Here is a 26,016-nt window from a genome sequence, read left to right on the forward strand (position 1 = left end):
AGGATCCATTCAGAGAAGATGTTCTGCTTCCATTTAAACCATTCCAAGGGCCTTTTACGCAGAAAATATTTTTGGTTAAATTGAGAAAGGAGGTAGTCCTATTGAGAAGATGGTACACAAGACAAAGCCATCGGAGGGAGTAACTTCCTTTTCTGACTTTTCTGACTTGATGTGGGGGCGATTTAACAGAATTCCATTTCTATGAATAATTTGGGCATCAGAAGTCTGGCCCACATTCTGTGTTGCACCATTTTGGACAAATCTATTTCATGGAAGAAAATTCTAGAATGTTGCTTGCTGCCTTGGGTTTGGCTTTGGCTTTCACGTGGTCTCATCAGATGAAGTGTCCTTGAAAACAAATCTGGAGCTGTGGCATGATTTCCCAGTTAGGGCATTTTATTACTTGTTCCCTTGAAAAATGGCAGGATGCAGTCTGATTGTGTGTGAGTGTGTGTGTGTGTGTGTGTGTGTATGTGTGTTTTCCACTCCCGGCAATAATAGAATCCATACATCACGGAGCCCGTGGCTTGCCAGGGGGTGGTGGACTTGTTCAACAATCAAAGGGCAGGTGGCATCTTTGGTTTCAATTCAGAAGGACATACTTTCAGACGCATTAGCTTAATAGGGTGTTGTGAATTCAAACTTCCTTTCTTTTCAGCAACAGTCTTTAAATGTGCTGATATTTAATCCTCAGTGTCTGTGGTAGTAGGTTTCAGCATGGTCAGTTTATGACCCTAGGGGACAGGAATAGTCTTCCCTTTTAAGATCAGACAGGACTCTCGCTTGGGCCAGGGGATGTCCATCACTGGGGCAAAGCAGTTCTTGCTGTAACAGTATCTCATAAACTAGGTGCCTGGGGAGATGGGCAGGATAAACAACTGCACCCAGGAAAGAGAAAGAAACGAAGGGCCAACCGTGTGTGGTAGGCAGCCTCTGCAAGGGATTCTTCAAGGAGGCCTAAAGAAAAGGTTGGAACTGGGCGTGGGGGTGCCCATCTGTAATCCCAGAGGCTCAGGAGGCTGAGGCAGGAGGATTGCGAGTTCCAAGACAGACTCAGCAGTCTAGTGAGGCCCTAAGCAACTCAGTGAGACCCTGTCTCTAAATAAAATATAAAAAGGGCTGGAGATGGGGCTCAGGGGTTGAGTGCCCCTGAGTTCAATCCCCAGTACTACACCCTCTCCCGCTCCAAAAAAGAAGAGGATGGGAAGGGTGTCCTCCATTGCATATTAATATGTCTAGTATAAGAAAAAGGCCTCAAAGGAGCCTCTGGGGACAATCAACAGTGGGGATGCCCTTAAAGTTGATGGCATTGTGATGGCAATAGGGGAGACAGGTCAGGCTAAAAAATCTCCTGTGCTCCAACCCCATTCAATGCAACCCGGGAGAAAAAAGATGAAGGTGCAGTTTTTGCACATGCTGGATTGTCCAACCCTCTCCTGGGATGACATTTGCTGTGCAGATTAATCCTCAGGGCCTGCTTCATTTAGAAGGTCATTCACACGGCCCCCGACTACCAAAAAAGACTGTGATTTTGGAGCCTACTTTCCAATCAGGGAATATGTCAAGTTACTTTAGATCAATTTTTCTAAATGAAAGTGATTTGCTCATCAGCTTCCCAGTCTCTGCCATTCTTATACTTCAACCCAAGATATTTTCAGGATAACTTTTTTTTTTTTTTTTATCAAATCTAGGTACCACCTGTGCTATTATTTACTTAATATATCTTATTCAAATGAATTCATTTTTAAAAATGTTAACATATTTCTTTAAAAAGGAAGACTTATGTCACTGCCACAAAAGGACAAAGCATCCCCACCAGCCACAGACGACAGTTAAGCACAATGGGGGTGGCTGTGTAAATCCCAGCTGGATCCTGGTGCATATATGAGTCCTGAAGAGCTGTCAAGGAGCCTCTGACCCCAGATTAAAATGCTTTCCTTTCTTTAATCGGATAAGAAGAACTGAAAATCAAGTGGAAAGGAGAAACTTCCTCTTCACCCTTTTTGATGTTACTCAATGCCCGTCTGGGTAACACCTAACATCATCTCTCATCAGCAGAGGTCACAGTATTGTTGCAGCTCAGGAGGCCGAGGCAGGAGGATCCTGACTTCAAAGTCAGCCTCGGCAATTTAGCAAGGCCCTAAGCAATTCAGCAAGGCCCTTAAGCAACTCAGCGAGACCCTGTCTCTTAAATAAAATACAAAAAAGGGCTGGGGATGGGGCTCAGTGGGTAAGGGCCCCTGGGTTCAATTCTTGGTACAAAAAAAAAAAAAAAAAGGAGTATTGCCTTTTGAAAACCATCTCTATATGGCAAGAACAGCTGCGGGGCTCTACCTCACAGGACCTGGACAAAAGTACCTAGTTCCCGAATCCACAAAGAATTTCCCTTCTTCATTCCTGTGCCTTCCTGAGATTCCTCAACTAATAACAGGATTTTGATTCCTTCTGCTCGTTGGTTTCTCACAAGCAGACACAGCATGTTGCAAATGAAAGCCAAGATTTTGAATAAGTATAGCTCATGGAAACTTTTGATCATATATTCTCTTGGCTCTTCCCATTAAAAAACCCAGGAGAGGGGCTGGTCAGTGGTAGAGCCTAGTACATGTGAGGCACTGGGTTTGATCCTCAGCACCACATAAATATAAATAAATAAAATAAAGGCATTGTGGGGAAAAAAAAACCAGGAGGGGAGTAAAACAGTGGAGAGGAGACATGCTGAAAATAGCCCATAGGTAGTGGATTGGTAAAGGAAGGGTGAGCAGGGGTGGTAATTTAGCTGAATATAAAAGATGGCCCCATCTACCCCTGTCACAGTGTTTCTTTAACTATTAAATATATTTAACTCACGGGCACAGAATTCTTATATTATGCAACTGATCTACTGTATATGCTGGGCAGGGCTCTGGTGGCCAAGGAAGAAATGTTATTGGAAAAAAGGAGGGTACGTTAGAGCGCAGAATTCTCCATTACTACATTTGACAACAAAGACCAATGTTTTCCAGTGGATGTGAAGAGGTATTAGTTCAAAGAAGTCTGGGGGAAATCATTAAACATTACATAAAGTTAAACAGGGTTATTTACTGTTGGAACGTTCAAAGCTTTTCAAATGCCAACGTACACTATGGATAACTTAGATGTAATGTCTTGAATTTCTGCAATTCACTTGACCATGGTACCAACTCTGCCCTTGTTTTTCTTGAGGGCTCTGTAATTACAGTTCTAAAGGGAATTCTCTTGGCCAACCTGGGTTATATAATGCACTCCTGAATTTGTGACCATACTTGAGAGAGAGAGAGAGAGAGAGAGAGAGAGAGAGAGAGAGAGAGAGAGAGAGAGACCAAAACCACATTCCTCAATATTGTTAGCAATAGACAATATTGTTCTGATTGCAGGTACCAAGTCATACTTAGTGATAATAATTTATGTGGGATAGACAAAGAAGGGTTGGATGGAATTTTGGTTTAGAATGTACACAGAGAGCACGCATGAAAAGCTGTAAGAACAGTAAAAACCGAGATTCAGAAGATGAACTGGGCAGGAGAAGGGCTACCTACAATCATTAAATGGTGAGGTAGAGTCATCAGCACCAAGGACAGAGAGCCTCCCAGGGAGACTCGCTGGGAGAATCAACATCAAGCAGCCCAGGTGAGAGCTGGAGGTTAGGGATGGAAGAGATTGTAAGCTAAGGTGGGTGGAGAGGGAGGAAAAGGAGGAGGGGAAAAAAAGACTCCAAGAAAAGAAATGTAGGGTTCTAAGTAAATCAAAACTCGGGAGGCAGACGGAAAACAGACCCGGACACACAGCCCGGGTGATCCTCCCAGGGAAAGGGAAGGCGAAGAAGGCCACTAGAACTAGCTGTGACCAAGGGAAGGGGAAAGAAGGGTACAGGGAACAGAAGAGCATCTGGAGAAAGGTGAGGACAATCAAAATAGCAGAAAGAAAGGTGTGAAGAAACACCTGGATTTCAGACTCTGGGTCGACGTTGTTGACACCATAGACCCAGCAAATACAGGGTACCTGGACCTCTTCCTCGCCCACAGCAGATGTTATGAGTTGATTATGGAACTTTTTCATCTGGATAGATTTGGCTCACAATGTTAGGTAGCTCCTACCAGCAAGTTGGGCTTGATCTTGGTTAAAAAGCTTACATTATTGGAATTACCCAGTTATTACACTCCCTGGCATATACCCAAAGAACTTAAAATTGGCATACTACAGTGACACAGTCACATCAATGTTTATAGCAGATCAATTCCCAATACCCAAGCTATGGAACCAACCTAGATGCCCTTCAACAGATGAATGGATAAAGAAAATGTGGTATATACACAATGGAATATCACTCAGCCATAAAGAAGAATGAAATCATAGCATTTTCTGGTAAATTAATGGAGCTGTAGACTATCATGCTAAGTGAAATAAATCAATCCTCCCAAAACCAAAAGGCTGAATGTTCTCTCTGATACGTGAATGCCAACATACAATAAAGGGGAGAGGGAAGAATAGAAGTTCACTGGATGAGACAAAGGGGAATGAAGAAAGGGGAATGGAAATAAGAAAGACAGTGGAATGAATGGGACAGAACTTTCCAGGTTCATATGGAAACCCCACATCATGTCCAACCACAAGAATGGGAAGTTCTACTCCATGTTTGTATGATATGTCAAAGTGCACTCTACTACCATGTATAACTAAAAAGAATAAATTAAAAAAAAATTTTAAAAGCCTGCACTACAAATGAAACCATCTGGATGTGGTGGTGCACACCTGTCATCCCAGATGCTCGGGAGGCTGAGGCAGGAGGATTGCAAGTTCAAAGCCAGCCTCAGCAACTTAGCAAGGCCCTAGGCAACTTAGTAAGACCCTGTCAATCAATAAAATATTTTAAAAAAAGGTTTGGGGATGTGGCTCAGTGGTTAAGTGCCCCTGGGTTCAATCCCTGGTACCAAAAACAAACAAAATGAAAACCAAAAAAGTAATCAACAAACCCTCTGTGGGTTCTGAATAATTCTCAACGATGAAAGAGGAATCTTTAAGACAAAGTGCATGACTGCTGCAGTGGGAGAAGCTGATGGGTGTGGACGTGATAACATTCACGTAGGGTCAGATATAAAGAGGGGTGTGAGCTATGAGCGTTTTGCGTGGGGACACCCAGCTGTCTCCATATGTTTATGAAACTGTTTTAAATGCTCGTAAACACAGGAAAATCAACTCATCCTTTCCTTTCCCAGCTGAGGCTGTGACACCCAATAAAATGACATGAATCGCCACTGAGTTGAAATAGTCCCCAGGACGCCGCAGCCTGTTAGGCGCATTACAGGTTTTCTCTTTCCTCCTTTATCTGACACCATGTTGGGCCCAGCCTCTCCAAAGGTTGTCAGAAACACTAAATATGTTTTTCCCCCAAAATCACCTATAAGTGGTCATCTTAACATCACCGCATTGATCATGAGCACGCACTGGAGGGGACACTGGGATTTCACCCATGGTAGAGAAAAAGAGGTGGCCCTCGCTGTCAGCGTGGACCCAAGTTGAAGACAGGGTCCCCACGCTCTCATTCACTGCACCCAGCTTCTGAGCACCCCAGGCTTTGCCTATTGATGTGGAGAACCCCTTGATGGCACGCGAGGCCCTGGTTCTCCGGCAGCCTGGGAAACCCTCAGGGTTTTCTTTGAACTATTTTGTCTGAACATCCTGGTGAGTGATTTCTGTTCCGCCAAACAGCTCAGGATGCTCTGGGGGAGGCCAGGCAGTGAGCCGCTGGTGGAGGGGACTCTTTTGAGGACTCTCTGATGAGTTCACACCACCACCACCCCCACCACAAACAAAAGGTGCTCCTTAGTCTAGGCTGGCTTCACAGAGGTAGGAAAGGAAGGGACCGAGGCAGGGAGTGGGGAGGGAACACAGCAGTGATCTCTCACGAATCCTTGAGGCTTGAGATTCTATTGACCCTAGTGAATTAATCATCACCCTTCCTGCTGACCATGGCCCCAGGATCCTGAGTGATTTCCTGCGTCACCTAGGGCCCCTTCCTCTACAGCCAAAGAGATCCTTCCAAAACACATATCCCATCATGTATCCCTGGGCTTTCCCCTCTGTGGGCTTATGTGACCCTCTGGGATGGCCACTGCCTGCTCTCTGGTGGCTTAGGGAATTCTTCCTCTCCAAACTCCAGCACCGCTGGCCTTTTTTGAATTCCTCCTTGCCACAGGCCTTAGGTGACCACAGGACCTTGGCACAAGCTGTTCACACCACCTGGGTTGCTCTCCACTCCACCTCCATTCCTTGACTTTCATAATTTATATTAAACATTTCAGGTATCCTAAGGAAGGCCTAACTGTGTCCCCACAAACTGGTTCAAGTGTCCCTGCTATCTTGAAGGACTTTTTTTTTTTTCTCAGCATTGATAATTTAGTTGACCCTTCATATCCTAGAGGGATGGGTTCCTTTCCAGATTCCTCCTTTTCTCCCTGTAGATATCAAAATCCATGGGTCCTCCAGTCCCTTACAAATATGGCATGGTTTTTGCAATAGCCTATGCACATCTGCCTGGGTACTTTAAATTATCTCTAGATCACTTACAATACCTAGTACAATGTAAGTGCCATGGAAATAGTCGTTATCCTGTGTAGTTTAGGCTTTATGAAAAAGAAAAACAGGTCTGTGCCGGTTCAGTTCAGACCTTTTATTTTTTTTCCTCAAACATCTGCACTCCAGTTAGTTGAACTGATGGGCATGGAACCCATGGAGCCATAGAGGGCTGCTGCCTTTACAGTTCTCTGTTTTTCTGATGCCACCCAAACCTGTGAGCACTGCATGGCTACAACAGGGACCTTCTCCTTCCCCCTCCTCCATGCCACCTAAACACAGTGCACATGGCAGGAAACTGTGTCGACCTAATGAATTAATGTCCCGTGTCCCCTATAACACGCTGTCTGGCTAATGTACTTCGGGACCCATAAAGATCTTGAAAAAAAAATTATGCTGTAAACCAAATAGTAGTTAGAAAAAATAACAAAACTAGCTGGGTGCGGTGGCCCATGCCTGTCATCCCAGTGCTCGGGAAGATGAGGCAGGAGGATCAAATGTTCAAAGCCACCTCCACAAAAGTGAGGCCCTGCGCAACTCAGTGAGACCCTATCTCTAAATAAAACACAAAATAGGGCTGGGGATGGGGCTCAGTGATAAAGTGCCCCTGAGTTCAATCCCCAGTACCTCTTTCCCCCCAAAAAAGAAAAGATAACAAAACCAATTTATGTCAAGCTCTCCTGCACACACGGTGAAGCTAAGCAATCTAAGAATACGTAAAGATCCTGGAACAGAGGCCGTTTCTTCCATTCCCTTGTGTTCTCAGTTTAGAAGGGACTGGAACCTTTATTGTGGCTGCCAAATAAAACAAGTAGTCAAGTCATCTTGTTGGATAAATGGACCAGGTGAGTGCCTGCTATGTCCTCCTGGGGGAAACCCGACTTTGATCTTGGACCTGGCAAGACAGAACCGATGGCGCCAGCCCTCTCCAGATGGATCACAGAGAACCCCTACTCACGTTGGTTTAGAAGCCTCGGCCTGGTCCGTCTGCAGCTTCTCCCCTCCTTCCACCTCCATGGTGCAGTACACGATGCGGTTCGGAGCCAAGGACTTAAGGCCTTGGACTTCCATGATCACCACCTGGAGACAGAACCACACGGGGGGTGGGGAGGTTAGGGTCAATGTCCCCAGATGGCATCTCAGGGGGAAACAGTGTCTGGTGTCCACCCGTGGTGCTGGACCAGTCTGGAAGGAAGCTGGGGTTCCTCATGGCACAGCCAGTGGTCTCCCAACCGGAAAGACAAGCTTCCTGACCCAGATACTCTCAGGGCCAGGCAGGCCGTGTGAGTTAATCAGACCACTTTTTCCATATTGAGCAAATAGGGTCATTTCCTCACTCCCTGGCCCCCACTGCCATTTCCACCAAGAAATAGATTCTCTCCTATTTTCTTAAAAAGTACTCTAGCCTGTGATTCACCTCTTGGCAGATACACAAGTAATGAATTCACTTTTCTCCTTACAATAAGGTAAGCGATAGCACAAATAAAGTATGAGAAAGGCTAGGACCAGTCGACGTTACAGTCAGAGATGCGATAGGGAGCAGTGGGGACTGTGGCAAGCTGGAGAACGCAGGCTCCGTCTCAAGGGAGCAGCTGCCAGTTTCTCTCCCCAGTTTAGAGTCACCAGATACTCCAGTTTTCCTACCAGAAAGTGAAAATGTGAATCAGCATTGCAGTCAGAAATTTAATTTTGAAATGTCAGTGATCGTCCAAATGAAGAGGAATACAATAGGAGAACTCTGTGCGGGCCAGTGTTGTTGAGTCAGAACAAAAACAGATCTGGGGCTGCACAGTCTCTGGGCAAGACTGAGGGAAAACACTGGTGTGGTCAGGGACCAAAGGCATCATTGGCTATTTCTCATATTTCCCACCACCACCCTAAGCTGCATCCGATTACCTGCTATTTCTAATATTTAGTGATTTGGGGTCTGCTCTGTCATGAGAGAGGAGATGGAAGAGGGGAGAAAGGAGAAGGGAGAGGGGGAGGAATTTAAGAATCAGAACCAAATCACCTCCATCAGCCAGCTATCATGAGTAATGTGTGTGAAAATCATTTGGCTGGACTCTGGAAGAAGAAACCCCATTACAAAAGGAGAACTAAGTGGATAGGAAAAATATGAACTTTCCCACTGGCTTCATTCAGGGAAGAATAACAGGGCTGTCACATTTGCCATAGTATACAGTTCTCAGACTCAGTATGAATCAGAATTGTTGGTCGGGCTTGTAAAACCAGAGACTTCTCTCTGATAGGCAGATGCTACCCCACAATAAGTGGGAGAGGGAAGACTGGAAGTTCACTGGATCATACAAAGGGGAAGGAAGGGAAGGGAGGGGGCATGGGAACAGGAAAGACAGTGGAGTGAATGGGACAGAACTTTCCTGTGTTCATATATGAACACACAACCAGGGAAACTCCACATCATGTCCAACCACAAGAACGGGATCCTAATTAGAATAAGATATAATACATGTTTGTGTAAATATGTCAAAATAGATTCTTCTGTCATGTATAACTATACAGAATAACAGCATACTACAGTGACATCAATGTTTATAGCAGCTCAATTCACAGCAGGCAAACTATGGAAACAACCTAGGTGCTCTTCAACAGATGAATGGATAAAGAATATGTGGTACATATACACAATGGAATATTACTCAGCCATAAAGAGGAATGGAATTATAGCAAGTTAAGTGAAATAAACCAATACCCCCAAACCAATGTTCTCTCTGATATACAGATGCTAGCACACAATAAGGAGGGGAGGGAAAACTAGAAGTTCATTGGATTATACAAAGAGGAATGAAGGGAGGGGCAGGGGAATGGGAATGGGAAACAAAGTAGAATGAATAGGACAGAACTTTGCTATGCTCATATATGAACACACGACCAGTGAAACTCCACATCATGTCCAACCACAAGAATGAGATCCTAATTAGAATAAGTTACACTCCATGTATGTATAATGTGTCAAAATACACTCCACCACCATGCATATCTAAAAATAACAACAACTACAACAACACAAAGAATAAAAACATTAATTAAAACAATAAAAAGAATAACAACATCAACAACAACAAAAAAAAAATCTAGAGATTTCTGGGTTCCACACTCAGAATTTCTGATCAGTAGGTGGTATGCAGCCTGGGACTTTGCATTTTCAAAATTTTCTTGGTGATCCTGCTGCTGCTGACCCAGGAGAACAATTGTATTACTCATGTGATGTTGGGAAACACCTTGACATCGAACCTGCCTCGTTTTAATTTCAGATTAGAAGAGTCTGAGCTTTCTTATCTGCAAAGTGTGTGTGTGTGTGTGTGTGTGTGTGTGTGTGTGTGTGTGTGTGAGAGAGAGAGAGAGAGAGAGAGAGAGAGAGAGAGAGAGAGATAATGATATGTATCTTGTGCCTGTTGAGTAAGGATCCAAAGTGCTAATGGGTACAATTGAATATTTTTATCCAGGGAAGAATTACATGCATGGAAAGAAATGGAAGTCACCTTGGAAAGAGCACAATTTGGGGGACTTTAATAGATCTCGTTTCAAATCTTGATTCTGTGTCTTTATTAGCTGGGCAATCATTTTCAGGTGTATTAACCTCTCTCAGACTTTGTTTCCACATCTGCAAATACCTCCAAGGACCACTGTGATGCTACATGCAGTTATTGAAGGTGAAACGTCTGGTCCTTATCAGCATTCTACACTTATCGGTTGCTTTTGACCAAAATGCTCCCCTTGTCTAATGCTGGGCACGCCACTTGGCATCACAGATTCTTTTCCCCTGTGCAAAGCTAAGTGCTTGCTGGGGTCCCTTCTAGTCGTTAAGAAGGTGGGAAAGAAAATTTACAGTTCACCGTGACCTGATGCTAGAAGGAACCCAAATTTTAAGCCTTCTAAATTGAAGTGCATCAAGTCTTTATGAAATCCTTCAGCACTGTTTGGAGATAGGGGAGATTGCATTTAGTAGGTGGTTCTTAAGATTCCATTTCCTCAAGAAAAAAAAAAAATGTGTGCTCCTGGAGAGGGTAGAAGCACTGGCTGATTAGCTGACCTGTGCTCAGCAAGCTATTATTTTAATAACTGCTCCCAGGGTGCAAGGGGGGAAAAGAGGCTGATTGTGCTATATCTAATCACTCAGCTCTGGCCTGTGCTGCAAGGAAGCTTTCAAGGGTTTAAGGCTTTTTACCTCCAAGGAGAAAGATAGCACGACATCGGACTTGGACAGTTGGTTCTCGCTTTCCTCGCCCATGTCGATGATGGAGGCGTTATGGCTCCGTTTGAGTTTCTGAAGCTTGAACTCCCCACCTTTGGACACGGGCATGCTCTCCAGGTTGGCCATGAGCAGGTTGACGGAGGACTTCAGCTCCTCGATGTACATGTTCTCCATTTCTTTGGAAACAAACTTGGGAAATTTGCGTTCCTTGAAAAAAAAAAAAGCAAAATGTGAACAAAGGAGTAAACAGAAATCAGAATTATATAGAAAGATTTTGTATCATGTCCGGAGTTAGGATGCATCTACCCTTAATGGAATTTCCCCAAATATCCTGGTATTCTGCTAGAATATGTTCAGCCTTAATGCATAGACAGCAAGCAGCCAAGCAGTCTGTCTTCCGGTTGCTTGTGATCTCTAACAAGTTAAAAAAAGAACATACATATCCACATCTGGTAAGAAAGAGTTGAATGTTTTATTAAAGTTCTAATTTTTTTTCTCCAGCAAATTTGATTTGTGGAAAGCAAAATGGGGTGATTTTTTTTTTCCGTTCAAATGGTTTTCTTTTTAGCAAAACATAGTCAAGTTGTTTTTAAGTTATAGAAACAGAAAGACACCCTATTTCTGGGATCTATAGAGATTTTCTCACATGAATAATTCAAAATGAATTCATTTGAGATGTTTCAAACACAGCCTGTGGCTATTTCTAAGAAGAATACATATCGTTTTCAAGAAAAATAGAAAAAATTAATGAAGTGGTGAAAATGTGATTAAAATTCTTTAGAAAGGAAGAGAGTGTAATTCAGTATCAAAACAGACCTGTATTTTTTCCTTCCATACTTATGAGTTCAGTTCCAAAGGCAACGTACCCCAGCCTAACCATTTGTTTGCCCGTAACTCTAAGTTGTCCGGGTACCTTAAATATCATTTGGATCAATCACTAATCAAAGAACCATTTCTCACTTGGAATATGGAATTGCCCTCCAATTCCCAGTCCACAAATAGTGATGTAAGGAGCAAGCCAAATCAGTTGACTTTTCATTTTTATTTTTTGCAAGGGAGAGCAAAATACAACAGGAACTGGCTTTAACAAGAAAAGGAATTGATTGGCTTGGGAATGTCCTGGGTAAGACCCAGCTTCAGGCAAAGCTCAGATAATGCCACCTTCATAATCTTGGTTTTGGCTTCTCTGGGATGGCTTCATGCTCAATCTTATTCCCCTTAACCCATTAAGTCCCACGTTTACAAGGCTGTGAATATTTCAAGAAAATCGACACAGGTGCTTTAAAATCAGTTGGAAATAATAATCCCAAGCTTATCTGGGATATTAATATGATTATATAATTATATTCTTATTATTACATGATTATGTATTCTATACTAAATTTAAGTTTTTATACATGTTCTGCCTGAGATGCTGGGACAAAATGGGCTAATGTCACAAAAAATGTTGTTTATGATCTGGAATTTACTACATCCCATCTCAGAACCTACAGGAAAACTGATTATTTATCCTTGTAACATCCACAAAAGATGGAGAATCTTTTATCCCAGAATTCTACCTGGAGTCTGACTTATGCACATACTCTGAAGCCATTTCTGTGGGCACTATTACACTGTCCCGTACATATAGGAATGCACCACAGTGAATCCCCATATCATGTCCAACAACAAGACTGGGATCCTTTTTAGAATAAGTTGTACTCCATGTTTGTATAAATATGTCAGAATATACCCTATGGTCATGTATAAGTAAAAAGAACAAATAAAAACGACACTGGGCTGATTGGCTTAGGCAAGGGTTCCATCTTCCATCCTAATGGCTGGGGAGGGGACTTCATTATATAGCTAATAGTCCATCAGATGAGTAACTCTCTTAAGCAATCAAACTAAGAAATACTAAGATTAAAGTTGGCTGGTGAAATTGAAAACTGTAGAATCATGTCAAATTAAGGTTGGCTGCCATATTAGACCAGTCCAAAGCTGAATAAGACACTGGACAAGCAAGAGAGAAAGAGGTAGCATATAGATGGAGAAGGAAGGAGAGATTGGGACACAGGGAAGAAGAAAAGGAGGGAGAGGAAAGGAGTGAGAGAAGAGGTTGTCTAGAGTCATGGGGAGGAGCTTCAGCTGGTAGTGGTTTTCTCATTTTGCAGAGCCTAGTTATTTCTCTTGCATTTCAGTTCCTTAGGAATCCTTCATTTTTCCATCGACACTTCCCCTAACCCTTAGTGAGCTGCAAGAGTGTTTCTTGTCACTGTAGAGCCTTTGCTCAAATGCCCACGTTGGTGCCTCTACATAGAGTCTGAAGGTGCCTTTGTCCTGTGCCAGTCTTCTGCAGAACTGGAGGCTGTCCTGTCCTAAGGGTTCTTTCTCTTGACCTCTTCCTCCCAAGGTCACTCCCATCTTCCATATTGCAATTTCAACATGGCACTTTCTGTGTTGGGTCCCCCAGTTGTGCTTGCTTGTGATTCTAGCTCATCTTTGTGGCAATGGTTTTTGAAATGAACTGAAGGTTTATGTTCCTCACAAATTCACTAATCCCCACAGGAAGACATCTGGAGATAAGGTCTATGCTATGGTTGGTGATGAGGTCTGATGAATGGACACAACCCTTATGAATGGAATTAGAGCCCTTAAAAGAGCCCCAGAGAGTTGGTTTCCTCTTTCTACCATGTGAGGATAGAGTGTAAATAAGGCTGTCTGTAAGCCACGTAGTGGGCCCTCATTAGGCACTGAGTGTGCTGGTGACTTGATCTCGGTGTTTCCAACCACCAGAGCCGTGAGGAGCAAATTTCTGTTATTTATTACCCATCTATAGTATTCTGTTTTAGTAGCCTGAGTAGAATAAAACACCTACTGTAATTAATAGACCGATTGTGATATTTAATATTTAAGACCTATCTTTCCTGTTGCTCCGTGAATCAGGACTGTAACTACCTAGATACTTCTGCTAAATTCTTGGTATCTAACACGCAGTTTGACGCATCATAAACATTCAGTACATGAGTTGTGTGGATGGATCAGTGGCTTGTCGAAATGTCCATATTAAATATCAATGTAGGTAAAACTCAATGTAGGTAAATATAGGTACCTCAAGGTAGGTAAATATCAATGTGGGTAAAACTATGAGATGAGAGATAATGAGTCAAGTTCTGGAAGAACCCTGAGATGAGATTCTGCTTTTCCATGTAAATGAGTATGGGGTCTGAAATTCGTGGTTCAGAGGATGGGTTCCTTCTGGAACCTCTGCTCATACTCACTTCTTGCTTTAGAGATGGGCTCAGCCCAGTGTGGTGCTTTCTGAACACACTGTGGGCGAATGTGAGAGGAGAATCTGGATGAACACTTCTGAAATGAAACAATAGGTTTCATGAAGCAGCTGGTGAGGATTCAATGTCAGGGCCATTGGCATTTGATTCCCAGAGTCTTATTTCTCTAAGACATCTGCTTAGCAGGTTTGATTTTTGTTTTTTTCATTCTTAAACTTGTTCGGGGGGCAGTTGTTAGCCTTCCAACTTGGGTATCCTTTTTGACGAAGGCCAAGAAAACATGGGGACTTGCCAGGGGAAGTGTTAGCTTTGGGGCTATCCTGGGAAGAAGGTATGAACTGTCTTCCTGGAGCTTCTGCAAAGAAGGACAAAGTAGGTTGACTCGTGGTCTGAGACGGTCCTTAGGCTAGGTTAAAGATGGCCACACAGTAAAGATTGCATCCCAAGAGGCTGAAGTATAGATTGATGCACCTCTTTTATTCTCATATTGGAGCTCAAATCTTAGAGAGCTATTTGGGGGGGATTTTGGGGGAAACTGGGTAAATGATCTCTGTGATTTTTATCACCAGTTTCTAGTTTTGTGGTTGCCAGGGGGATGAAGGGAAAACAACAACAACAACAACTAGTATTTGTAAACTGTTTTTTTTTTTTTTTCTTCATGCTAATAAGTTTTTAGAGACTGTATGGAGTGCAGTCCCTCCCCTCACCCCTCCTGGGGACTCTCTGGAGAATATCCCCAGTCTGCACACTTTGGAAGAAGACTCAGCAGTTATAAGCAATACCGTTCTGGCACAGAGCTAGCTTCCACCCAACTTTAGGCAGCAGAATATTGGCAAATCCAAAGAATGATTACTCCTCCTGAAACTTGGACAGTTTCTAATGACATCATAAAAAGAAGCAAATAAAACGGAAGTCTGCAAGGGGAAACAAGGCCATTTTTTCCCCTCTTTGCTCCAAGTACTTAAGCCTTGAGAAGAAATAGCCTTCTGTCAATCTAGGCTGAGGTTCTTGAGAGCACCTGTCAGTGGCCCATTACGCACACATTTCAAAGCTGCGGTTGAGCCATAATAAGGAAAACAGAGCCTTCCATCTCTAGTGCTCCTTTGCAAGCATAAAAACGAATTAACCTTGACAAAAGAACCGTTTATGCATATTGCTTCATGAAAGACACAGCGTAGGGGTGGACAGAGTCCTCCAAAGAAAATCTCCACTGGCCATTTGTTTTTGTTTGGGGATGATAACACTCCTCCAGGGGGAACGGCCTCTCAAGGACAATCCTCACCATGGTTATTTATGCTTGGCCACGCTGAAGGATTTTTGGAACATCTTGAAAAACAGCATTTGAAAGTCCTAACAGCTCCTTTAGCTATTGGCTTTTCTTTGCTATTTTGGATTGTTATTTTACCTAGAGAAAATAAAGGGGGTATGGGTAAAAACTGATAATGCCACCCAAAGGTACCCAAAGGCTCAAATGACGTATGATGGAATGTGTCAATCCGGAGGAATGTGACCAAAGGGTGCTGTCTAGACACAGGAGCTCACTCTGGGATCCTATCATGTGTCCCCTGGTGTGGTGGTCACTGGAGAGGAAGAAGTTAGGAGTGGGATGAGTGACGGTAGAGGGGAGGCATGCCAGAAAGCCACCACAGAGGCAGGCACAGAGCACAGAGAAGGCTCGAGAAGCACCTTAGTTCACGTTCACGAAACAGGCTGAGTCTGCCATGGACTAGCTTTGTGATGATACACAGACACCTTCATTCATATGAATTTTGGTTTCCACATTTGAAATGGTGATAATAAGCCTCATAGAATTATTGAGAAGGGTACGAGATCACAAAGGTGAATCCTTTGTGGTGACCGTGGATTTGCTCTCCTTCTCCTTCTAAACACACACACACACACACACACACACACACACACGTACTACCGTATACCACTACCACCAACAACAACCACAACACTAGTAATAATGACAGTGACTGCAAAAAGCAAAAAGAGACTCTCTGGCATTTACTGAGTGCTAACTATGAACCAGTCCAAATATTTTACCCACCTTACCTCTTTAAATCCTTCTAATGACCCACAGAAGCAAGTGCTGCTCTGGAACCCCATTTCCAGCAAGAAAATGAGGCCAAAAATGTTAAGGTGGAAAGGAATTGAGTTTGGAACTGGGTAGACTGGCTCCAGAGCCCACGTTAGCTCCAATATGAAAGAGCAGAACTATCTGACCCCAAATGTCCACAGGCTGAGATGATGCGATGGGGTCGCCAGACATGGTATACCCTGCAGGTAGCACCTCATTTTGCACTAATTGCTCAGTAGAAGACTGGGGACCAATGACCAACAGCAATAGCCACTCCAGCATTTCCCAGCCAACATAGACAGCATGGGGGACAAGTGTAGGGAGGGACGAGGAAGGCCAGTCCTTCCAATGAATGAAAGAAAGCCTGGATAGTGGTTTGTCAAAATCAGCATTTACAGACATAAAAAGGCACCCAGGGCTCAGGCATAGTTTCCTGGATTAGCTTCCTTACCCATTTGCTCTTATTTCCTTAGTTTTTATAAATTGGATGGACTTCTTCAGAGAACCTTCCTGGAATTTAGCTTTTTTCTCAAACACCTATTTCCCTGCATTCTTAGCTATCTGACCAAGGCCAGAATCAGAAAGATTCCCATACACACATTGTTTTTTTTTCCAGGAAATAAACTGAATTAGATCCCTCTTGTGTGCTTGGACACTTTTGCTACTTCCTGACACAGGGTGAATTCCGAGTGCAATATCAGTTTGTAAGCTGGGGTGTTAGTATCTTTCTCTGATAGGAGATGATTATATCTTCATCTGATTTACAGCAGTGTATAGAAAGGAACTTTTCCATCGAGGAACTATTTAGATATTATTTCTCACTGTATTTACAACAGGGCCAGGAAGAAGAGGATAATATTGCTCTGTCTAGAACAAGGGTCTAACTGGCATTTCCACATTTAAATGATAGCTTGAAAAAAAAAAAAAACCCATGGTGTTTCACTCTGACTTCTGCCACTGAGATCACAAAAGCTGAACTATTTATATTATATAATTAGCTTGAGAATTTTGGAATTTTATCCCCAAAATGTGGCCAAAAGAACTGGTAAATATCACACCAGCACTAATGCCACAATCTGCCGTTTAAGCTTCAATGTCAACTTCGGATCACATCATTTAAATAACTTAGACTTAATTTGAGGGTGAAATATGGGGACACTTTAATATTAACATGAGAGGATTTGGGAAAATGTTTGAACAGGGATTAAGAAGTTTTTTTCTACTAGATTAAAAGAAAAAAAAATGCACCCCAATCTCTTCCTGGGATTTTATGTAAGGCAGTGTGACTGATGTTCACAGGGGGACTATCTGTGTCTGATGTTCTTGTGTCACCGTCTCTGTCTGATGGTTTGTGAGATCTTGGAGTGATGGGATTGATAGGTCACTGTTCAGAGCTGTGGGTGAGAGATGACTTGCTCTTGCCTCCCTTCTCTCCTAGGATGAGAGGACAAACACACGCCTTGCAGTACTAGTGTCTGATGCTAAGAACACTACTGGCAGAAACTCCAGGGTCTCTACATCCTCTTTTCAAGATTGCAAAGAAATCAAAGCAGAGAGCACTCTGAATTCCACAAGCCAGCTCTGCCTAATGCTGCTACCTGTAGGGGCTTCTAGAGAAGCTGAAGGGAATATATAGCAAATCTTAGTGGAAGGAAGTTGTTTCCTAGAGAGGCCAGCATTAGGGAGACAGGACTGGCAAGCTCTCTTGTCCTGGAGTAATTTCCTGCCTCTCACCTGATTATTCAAAAGGAAATGCATGAAATTTAGAATTACAGGTGTTATGGTTTAGATATGGGGTAAGTCCCAAAAGTTCATGTGTGAGACAATGTAAGGATTTTTAGAGGTGAAATAATTAGATTATGAGGTGTAGCCTCACCAGTGGGTTAATAATTCACTGATATGGGTTAAGTAGGTGGTAACTGTAGGCAGGTAGAGTGTGGCTGGAGGAGGTGGATCACTGGGCAGGGAGTAACTTTGGGGTGTATATTTTGTGAGTAGAGTTCTCCCTGCTCCCCTGGTGGTTGTATCCTGAGCTGCTTTCCTCCACCATGAGGTTCTGCCTCACCCTGGGCCCAAAGCAATGGAGTTGACCCTCTATAGACCAAGACCTCTGAAACCATGAGCCCAAATAAACTTTTCCTTTTTTATTTTTTCTTGTCAGGTCTTTGGTCACAGTTGTGAACAAGCTGACTAAAACAAGGGGACTCAGGTTTCCCGCTTACTAACTGAATGAACTTGGACCTGTCATTAAAACTTTGCAGAGGGTTGATGGCTGAGTCCTCTATAGCAATGGCCAAGCCAGTGTTTCCCAGTCAACATGGACAAGGTGGGGATAAAGTGCAGCAGGTGATGAGGAAAGGGTGGGCACATTAAAAGAGAGAAAGGAAGGCTTTGGTCATAATTTGTCAAAACCAGGAACACGCTAGAAGGCATTTGAACTCAGGCATGGTGTCCTGGTTTAGCTTCTTTTCTCACTTGCTCTTACTTCCTCAGCTTTGATTTGCCCAAACTGTGCAGAAGCTTGTAACTCCAAGGGTAATGTCTAATCTGCACTGTCCACTTGACTGGATTAAGAGATGCCTAAGATTAAGAGGCTTCTGGGTGTGTCAGTGAGGGTGTGTCTAGGAATGATTGGCATGTGGGATAGCCAAGGGGAGAGGAGACCCTCCCTAAGTGTGGGCAGCACCATCCAATAGGCTGGAAGCTTGAATGGAATAAAAATTGGAAGAACAGCAGCAGCAGATGCAAGCTCAATTCTTCTTAGATGGGTTCTTGATGGCTGCTGTGATCCTCTGAGGACTTCAGACACCAGCTTCTTCACTCTTCTAAAGCAGACTCTGCCAGTGATTCTCCAGGGAGTTTCTAGAAGCCTTCAGTCTCAGAATGGGATCCCTCTAATTCTGAGGCATCAGCATCTTGGACTGAGCAGCTGCTGGTTCCTCCAGCTCTCCAGCCTGCAGAGAGCCATAGTGGACTATCCAGCTTCTGGTTGGGTTAGCCAGCCTACTAAATCCACCAAGGATTGCCTGATCCAGGCCTCAGTGAGAGTGGATGAGAAACCCATTTAATAAAGGGCTGCTTAGCTGAGACAGCCAGGATAAGGGAAGTTGAAAGAATGCACAAGGGGAATACTGGATTCTCAGATCAAGGTGAAGAGGAACAGGAAGGCCTGTATTTGAAAAGGTATTTTGTCATGGTAGTATGCATATTAGTTAAGAATGCAGTTTCCGAACCTTGGCCAAGTACTCTGATGCCTCTGCTTCGACCTCCTCATCTAAGAAGTGGGGATGGTGATAGTACCTTTCTCATAAGGTCATTAGAGGTCAGATATGGAGGGTAAAATGCTTAGAAGAGATTCTAGCACATAGTGAATAGTGCATATGTAATAGTTAATAGCATTAGGACACATCTGGGGCATCTCAAATTCATAATGACACCCTATCTACAACCATTGTAAGTACCACCTTCACCCTAGGTGATACATCTCCAGCATCTTTGAGACAAGGGACACCCACACCCTTTATCCATTGTGGATTGGTTGATTGCAACAGGGGTCGGTCCTTGAACTCAGTTGGGCCAATCAGAGGTTGATTCCCGGAATTGTGAATTTCAAGGGGGTAGTGAGGAAGAGGAAGGGGAATTAAGGAGGAGGATTTGGGAGGGAGGCTGAATGGTTGATTGATTCCCTATTTGTACATACCAGAAACAAGAAGAGCTATGGGACAGCCCCACACCCTCCACCCTGCAACTGAGACACTAGGAAAGCTGGTTTTACAGAGAAAGGATCATCAGTGTGAAACACAGAGACAGAAGTGGACAGAAAATCCTGACCCCTTTGTGGCCCCTGATTCCAGTTCTTTCCTGGAGTCTGGCTGTACTTTGACCATGGGTTTCTTGATTCTTAACATCATTCCCTGTTTCCATTAGTTTCCTCAAGTTGGTGTTCTCCACTTGCAATCCACAGTGCTCAACCCATCTTTTACATAAGGAAACAGAGTGAATTATCCATGATGTTGGGGGGGTAACACCCAAAGGTAGGAATTTCTGGTTATCACTTTTACAGGAGCCAACATTCAGCCATATGGATTGAATTGCACATCTTCCACTAAAATTCACTGTGGGGCTGGAAATAGAAAATCAGGACTTGCTAAAAGGAGAGAATCAAGGTGCTTTGTTTAAATATCTCTTCATGAACTAGTCTATATATGAGATCTTGATATTTTATTTAAATTTTGGTAGAGGAGATATTTTTCAGTTTTCCCCAGTGTGAGCCTGGTTGGTTTAGGCAAAGGGAGAATTGACTTTTCTAACTTGAGTTTTTATAGCTAAGACAACCACAACACAAAAATAACTGGACACAGGTATGTGAACATCCTGAGACTCCTTAGCATCTCTGTGAATTCTCTGTTTCTCTCTCTGCATTGGCTTTATCCTTCCAACTTTTCTCCCCTATATGTAAGAATCAAATATGACTGCAGACTCCTTTCTATCCCTGGAAGACACAGTCTGGTTGGCCTGCAGTCCACAGGCGCAGAGGGGATTCATTGCACCAAACACCCATTTTTTAACCAACCACCAATGGCCAGGGAAGGTTGGGAACTGTGATATGTTCCCCATTTGTGAAGAGCTCACCTCACTCCAAGAACAAAGAACCAGGGAGAAGAGATCATTGGCATGAAAAAATATTACAGAAGAAGGAAGCGAATCTCTAGGAGAAAAGGAGATAGCAGTGGGAAGACTACCTAATGGAAATCTGAGATACTCTAAATGTCTGGGTGGGTCTCTCCATGTGTTCTGAAATTGTTCTCCATTTCCTGCACATGCTAACCAAGATTCATTTGAATTGCACATTTCATCAAAGAAAGCTTAGTTCTAAGTTGTTAATAATGTCTACACATCAAAATACTAAGGGTGTGGGCTAGGGGAGAAAGTTCTTTGATTAGTTTAGGGATGAGCATCATGGCTCACTATATACCAATTATTCATCAATGCTCTTTGACAAATTAAAATTAGCCTAATGTCAGCTTTTTAAATTATCATGTCAATCATGTCAAGTCTCAAAGAAAAAAATTAGAGGTGTCATGAGCTTGTTTTTGAAGTGTATAATTTTATGTAGATAGGATGAATCTTATTAGTTGGGGTGTAAGGTGTAATAGTTGCCTAAAAGGCAGGGGAATGGACCTAATGGCCTCCATTTTTTAGCCAACCCTCTAATGGGAGTATTCTGGTTTGGATGTGAGGTGTCCCCCAAAATCTCACATGTGAGACAGTGCAAGAAAGTTCAGAGGAGACATGACTGGGTTGTGAGAACCTTAACCCACTGAGTGAATGGATCCCTGATGGGATTAATTGAGTGGTGACTGGAGGCAGGTAGGTGTGGCTGGAGGAGGGGGCATTGGGGGTGTGGCTTTGGGGTCTCTATTTGTCTCTGGAGAGTGGAGTCTCTCTCTGCTTCCTGATCACCATGTGAGCTGCTTCCCTCCACCACACTCTTCCTCCATGATGTCCTGCCTCCCCTCGAGCCCTGAGGAATGGAGCCTGCTGTCTGTGGACTGAGACCTCTGAAACCATGAGCCCCCAGATAAACTTTTTCTCCTCTACAGTTGTTCTGGTCGGGTCTTTAAGTCACAGTGGCAGAAAAGCTGACTAAAATAGCGAGACACGGAGTTTACAGGAGGAGTCAATTCTAAAGCCTTTGGATGTTTACTCCCACATTAAGCAGGGTTTTAAAACATAAGCGCCTTCTACACTACCTTTAGCCAAATCTATAACGGCATCCTGTTTTTAGCCACCAGACTGACTTGACTATAAACTGTAAAGGTGTCCAAAAACAAAACACAAAATGCTTCAGTGAAACTGCCTGAGCAAAAAACAGAGGGCTTCTCCTGCCTCCCGGAATCTCTCTTTGGTTTCTGATCTGGTAAAATTCCTTTCTCTGTGTCCAAGTCCTGGGATACTTCTCTCCACGGAGAGTAAGGGCCAGTGCTAGGTGCTATTCTGTGTACATCCTGTTATTTATTTTTAGTTATACATGATAGTGGAGTGTATTTGGACATATTATATATCCATGGAGTCTGACTTATTCTAATTATGATCCCAGTCTTGTGGTTGGACATGATGTGGAGTTTCACTGGTCGTGTGTTCACATATGAGCAGAGGAAAGTTATCTCCCATTCATTCCACTGTCTCTTTGATCTCTCCATCTTTTCTGACAGGTCCCCACCGTTACATGTTCACAGGACCTGTGGCTTCAGTAGGAGCCAACCAGAACTGGTAGCTATTTAATTTTTTGATATTTTATTATTAATGGATTTTTGACATTAATTATGACTTTTAAAACACTCATCAAAATATTATTTATTTTGATTAATGAGTTTCTGAGACCCTGTCACATTCTTCTCTTTTTGTTGTTGTTATACTGGGGATGGGATTGAACCCAGGGGCACTAAACTACTGAGCCCCATCCCCAGCCCTTTTGATATTTTATTTAGAGACAGGGTCTCACTGAGTTGCTTAGGGCCTTGCTAAGTTGCTGAGGCTGGCTTTGAACTCGTGATCCTCCCACCTCAGCCTCCCGAACTGCTGGGATTACAGGTGTGCACCACGGTGCCCGACTCCCACTATGTCTGTACTTGAGGTGCTCAGCCTTGCACCAACCCTGATTAGACAAATCTTCAGTGAGGGTCCAGTACAGCATCTTAATTAGTGCCTGTCATGCTTCATGGAGATTTCTCCATCTCTAAAACAAGAATGATGACAGAAACAACCTCAGTGTTCTGCTTTCAGAATTGACTGAGATGGTCCATGATAAGCATTGAGCATGCTTAGCCCAGAATCAGGGCCCAAGGAAGACTATAGGCCTTGCAGCTAGTAATAATAACATGATTGGCAGCTGCAGTAATAGTAGTAGGTAACACTTAGCTACACTCATTAATGACAAGGAAGATCTCAACCCTGGAGTGACCAATCCGTTTCGAGATTAGACAGGCAAACAGAGGCTCACCATTCAATGACCTGGTGTCATAAAGGTCTATGTGCGGTATGCTAGGCACTCAGTGGTCAGAGAAGATGTGCTCACGGAGAGATAGACTGAGTCAGGAGTTTGCTAAGTGGAAGGGAGAATAAAGGTCCATCCAGGCTCAGGCATCAGTGGGTACAAAGAAACTGGTAGGTTTAGAGGAAGATACTTTCTTTCTTTCTTTTCTTTTCTTTTTTTTTTTTGGTACTGGGATTGAACTCAGGGGCACTTGACCGCTTAGCCACATCCCCAGCCCTATGTTTGTATTTCATTTATAGACAGCATCTCACTGAATTGCTTAGCTCCTCCCTAAGTTGCTGAGGCTGGCTTTGAACTCAGGATCCTCCTGCCTCAGCCTCCCAAGCTGCTGGGATTCCTGGTGTGCACCACCAAGCCAGGCTAGAAGGAGACACCTTCTGCAGCTTGATCAGAGAGGCCTGGTGAGAGCTGTAAGAAATGAGGCCAAGAAGGGAAGCTGTAGTCTGTTGACTAAGAGCCTTGAATACCACGCTAAAGAGGTTGGTTAGATTGGGTCCTGAGATCCATGTGAGATCTAGTGAGGGCTCCGAAGCTCTGTGGTGAGGGCCGCACATGTGGGTTTTACGATGGCAACAGCAAGCAGGATGGACAGTCTGGGGAGGGCCAGAGCCAGGGACCTACTGGGATTCTACGATAGCTTCCAAGTGCTGCAGACTTGGGCTGGATCAGAGCAGCCGTGGAGCAGGGAGACAGGAGATCTCCAACCCACATTCAGGAGGCTGAGTCAGGACGCTGGGTGGCTGCTAGTGGGGGTGTGGGCAGGAGGAAGAGGAGGTTGATAGTGACTGGGAAACTTCATCCAAACTAACTGGGTAGAGAATCAGTGGAGAGCAGGAAGTGGAGGTGTACGTATGGGGTAGGAGGAAGAAGGTAGGAGCCCGGTTTCCAACACATCTGACTTAAAACGCCAGGGGAATGTCTAAGTGCAAATGTTAAGTAGGTGGTGGGAAAATGTGAGCCTAGGACTCAGGAGAAAGGTGGAATCTGAGTTTCGGTAGTCACTGGAGCATGTGGTACTTCTGGGAGGATACGGGTTGGCTAAAGGCCCAATCAGAGCTGGGGAAGGGACCCCAGGGCTCTCAACCACTGAGCTGCATCTTTAGCCCTCTTCATTTTTTTTAATTTGAGACAGGGTCTCACTCAGTTGCCCAGGCTGCTCTCAAATTTGCAATCCTCCTGCCTCAGCCTCCTGAGTTGCTGAGATTACAGGTGTGCATCCCCGTGCCCAGCTCACCATTATCTTTCGAAAGCTATTAATAATCAGTGTGTTTCCTGGGTTGGATATTTGGCCTGGTACCCAGCAAATGTCCCCCAGGTTTCCTTACCCTGGCTATTTGGTCTGCCATCTGGAGACGTCCATCCAACTCTCTTCGGATCTGGGCCGCCTGTTCATCCGGATTGTCCAGCTGCACAAAAGCACAAATATACAGACCTTCAGCATGGGTCACAAAAGCCAATCGACTCACCATGTTTCGTTTTGCATGCCCCTTTTGGGATCCGTGGACATAGTACACTAGAAGAAGCCTCTTGTCACCAACAAGCCCGGTTTGAGTGAAATCCCAAGTTAAGTTCTTTTGGGCAGAGCACGGTGGGTTAAAAAGTTGCTAAGAGACACTTGAATGACCTTGTGTGGGAATCATCATCAATCACTTCTGAATTGGTCCCCATAAGTGTTTCTAATGGGGAGGCCATGAAACACCCCTGGTTTGGTCCAGGTGAGGAAGTGCTCATACAGTGGACATGCAAGGAGGGGGATGGCCAGGTGACTATTAGAGATGTAGGAAGAAGACACCAGGATACCCACATGCATATCTGGTTCCTGGTCACCACTTACTTTGTAGAGACCCCTTAGAATGGAGGTATCCAGGGGCCCAAAAAGGGGCTGTCTGCTTTGGTTGTCTAATGAAAGGACGAACAAGTCTCATTGACGGAGAAAATGCCCGTTTGTTGAGGAACAGCTCTGCATATTTATAGAGCAGGGGTGGTTTGACAGTTATGACAGTTTAACGGTTGAAAGGTTTGACAGTTGGCATGGGGTGCTTTCTGATTGGTGGGTAAGGATCATGTGAGCCAGCAGGGCTAGTCTGATTGGTGGGTAAGGATCATGTGAGCCACCATTGGATGGCTCTTCTCGGGGGATGGGGAAGTTAGTCTTTGGATCCAGGGCGACTCCTAACACACTCCATCCCTGGACCATAGAAAACCAACGAATCATTACATTCCTTCTTGTTGAGCCCTGAGACCTTCTCAACCCAACCTGCCGGTGGCTGCCATGTTGGTATCTAAGACAAAATCCATCTCTGCCTTCCTTTGTTGATAACAGCTCTGGGGATATCAAGATCCCCTCCCCCCTTGCCTAAATAAACCAGGGCAATTCCTTGATGTCTCTGATCTTAGTTTTTCCATCCACAGAACAAAAGATTGACTTCTGGAATCTTGGTTCCTTCCTATAAACCTATGAAAGGGGTTGATAAACATTTATGTAAAGGGCCGTATAATTAAGGCTTTATCCTTTGAGTACCAGAAGCTCTGTGCCGCAATGAATCCACTCCTGCATTACAGTGTGAAAACAGCCAGAGACAACATGTAAATGGATGAGCGCCGCTAGGCTCCAGATAAAATTTTATTTGCAACAGGTGGCAGACCATGCTTGCGGATTCCTGGCCTAGGCATTGAATTTTTTCTATTTCCAAGCAAGCCTACCATTCTCCTGCAAACTGTAATTGAGTCTGCTTTTTCTGGTAAGACATGATTTATTTCATTCACAGGAAATTTTAATCAGAAACGGTGGTGGTATTCAAATAGG

The 26,016-nt window shown here is 43.9% G+C and overlaps 1 protein-coding gene across 3 annotated transcripts in view; it reads right to left on the reverse strand.

The window, feature by feature from the left end:
• Positions 1-26,016, reverse strand: part of LOC114105005 (calcium-dependent secretion activator 1) — a 471,729-nt gene that overhangs the window by 245,358 nt on the left and 200,355 nt on the right. For all 3 annotated transcript variants that reach the window (XM_034637086.2, XM_034637078.2, XM_034637084.2), the window contains exons 4-6: positions 24,536-24,616; positions 10,775-11,008; positions 7,547-7,668 (exon numbers count right to left, since the gene is read on the reverse strand). In XM_034637086.2, the coding sequence (XP_034492977.1) occupies positions 7,547-7,668; positions 10,775-11,008; positions 24,536-24,616 (437 nt within the window). The remainder of the gene's footprint in view (positions 1-7,546; positions 7,669-10,774; positions 11,009-24,535; positions 24,617-26,016) is intronic.

This window comes from Marmota flaviventris, chromosome 1, assembly GCF_047511675.1.
Source record: "Marmota flaviventris isolate mMarFla1 chromosome 1, mMarFla1.hap1, whole genome shotgun sequence".
Lineage (NCBI taxonomy): Eukaryota > Metazoa > Chordata > Mammalia > Rodentia > Sciuridae > Marmota > Marmota flaviventris.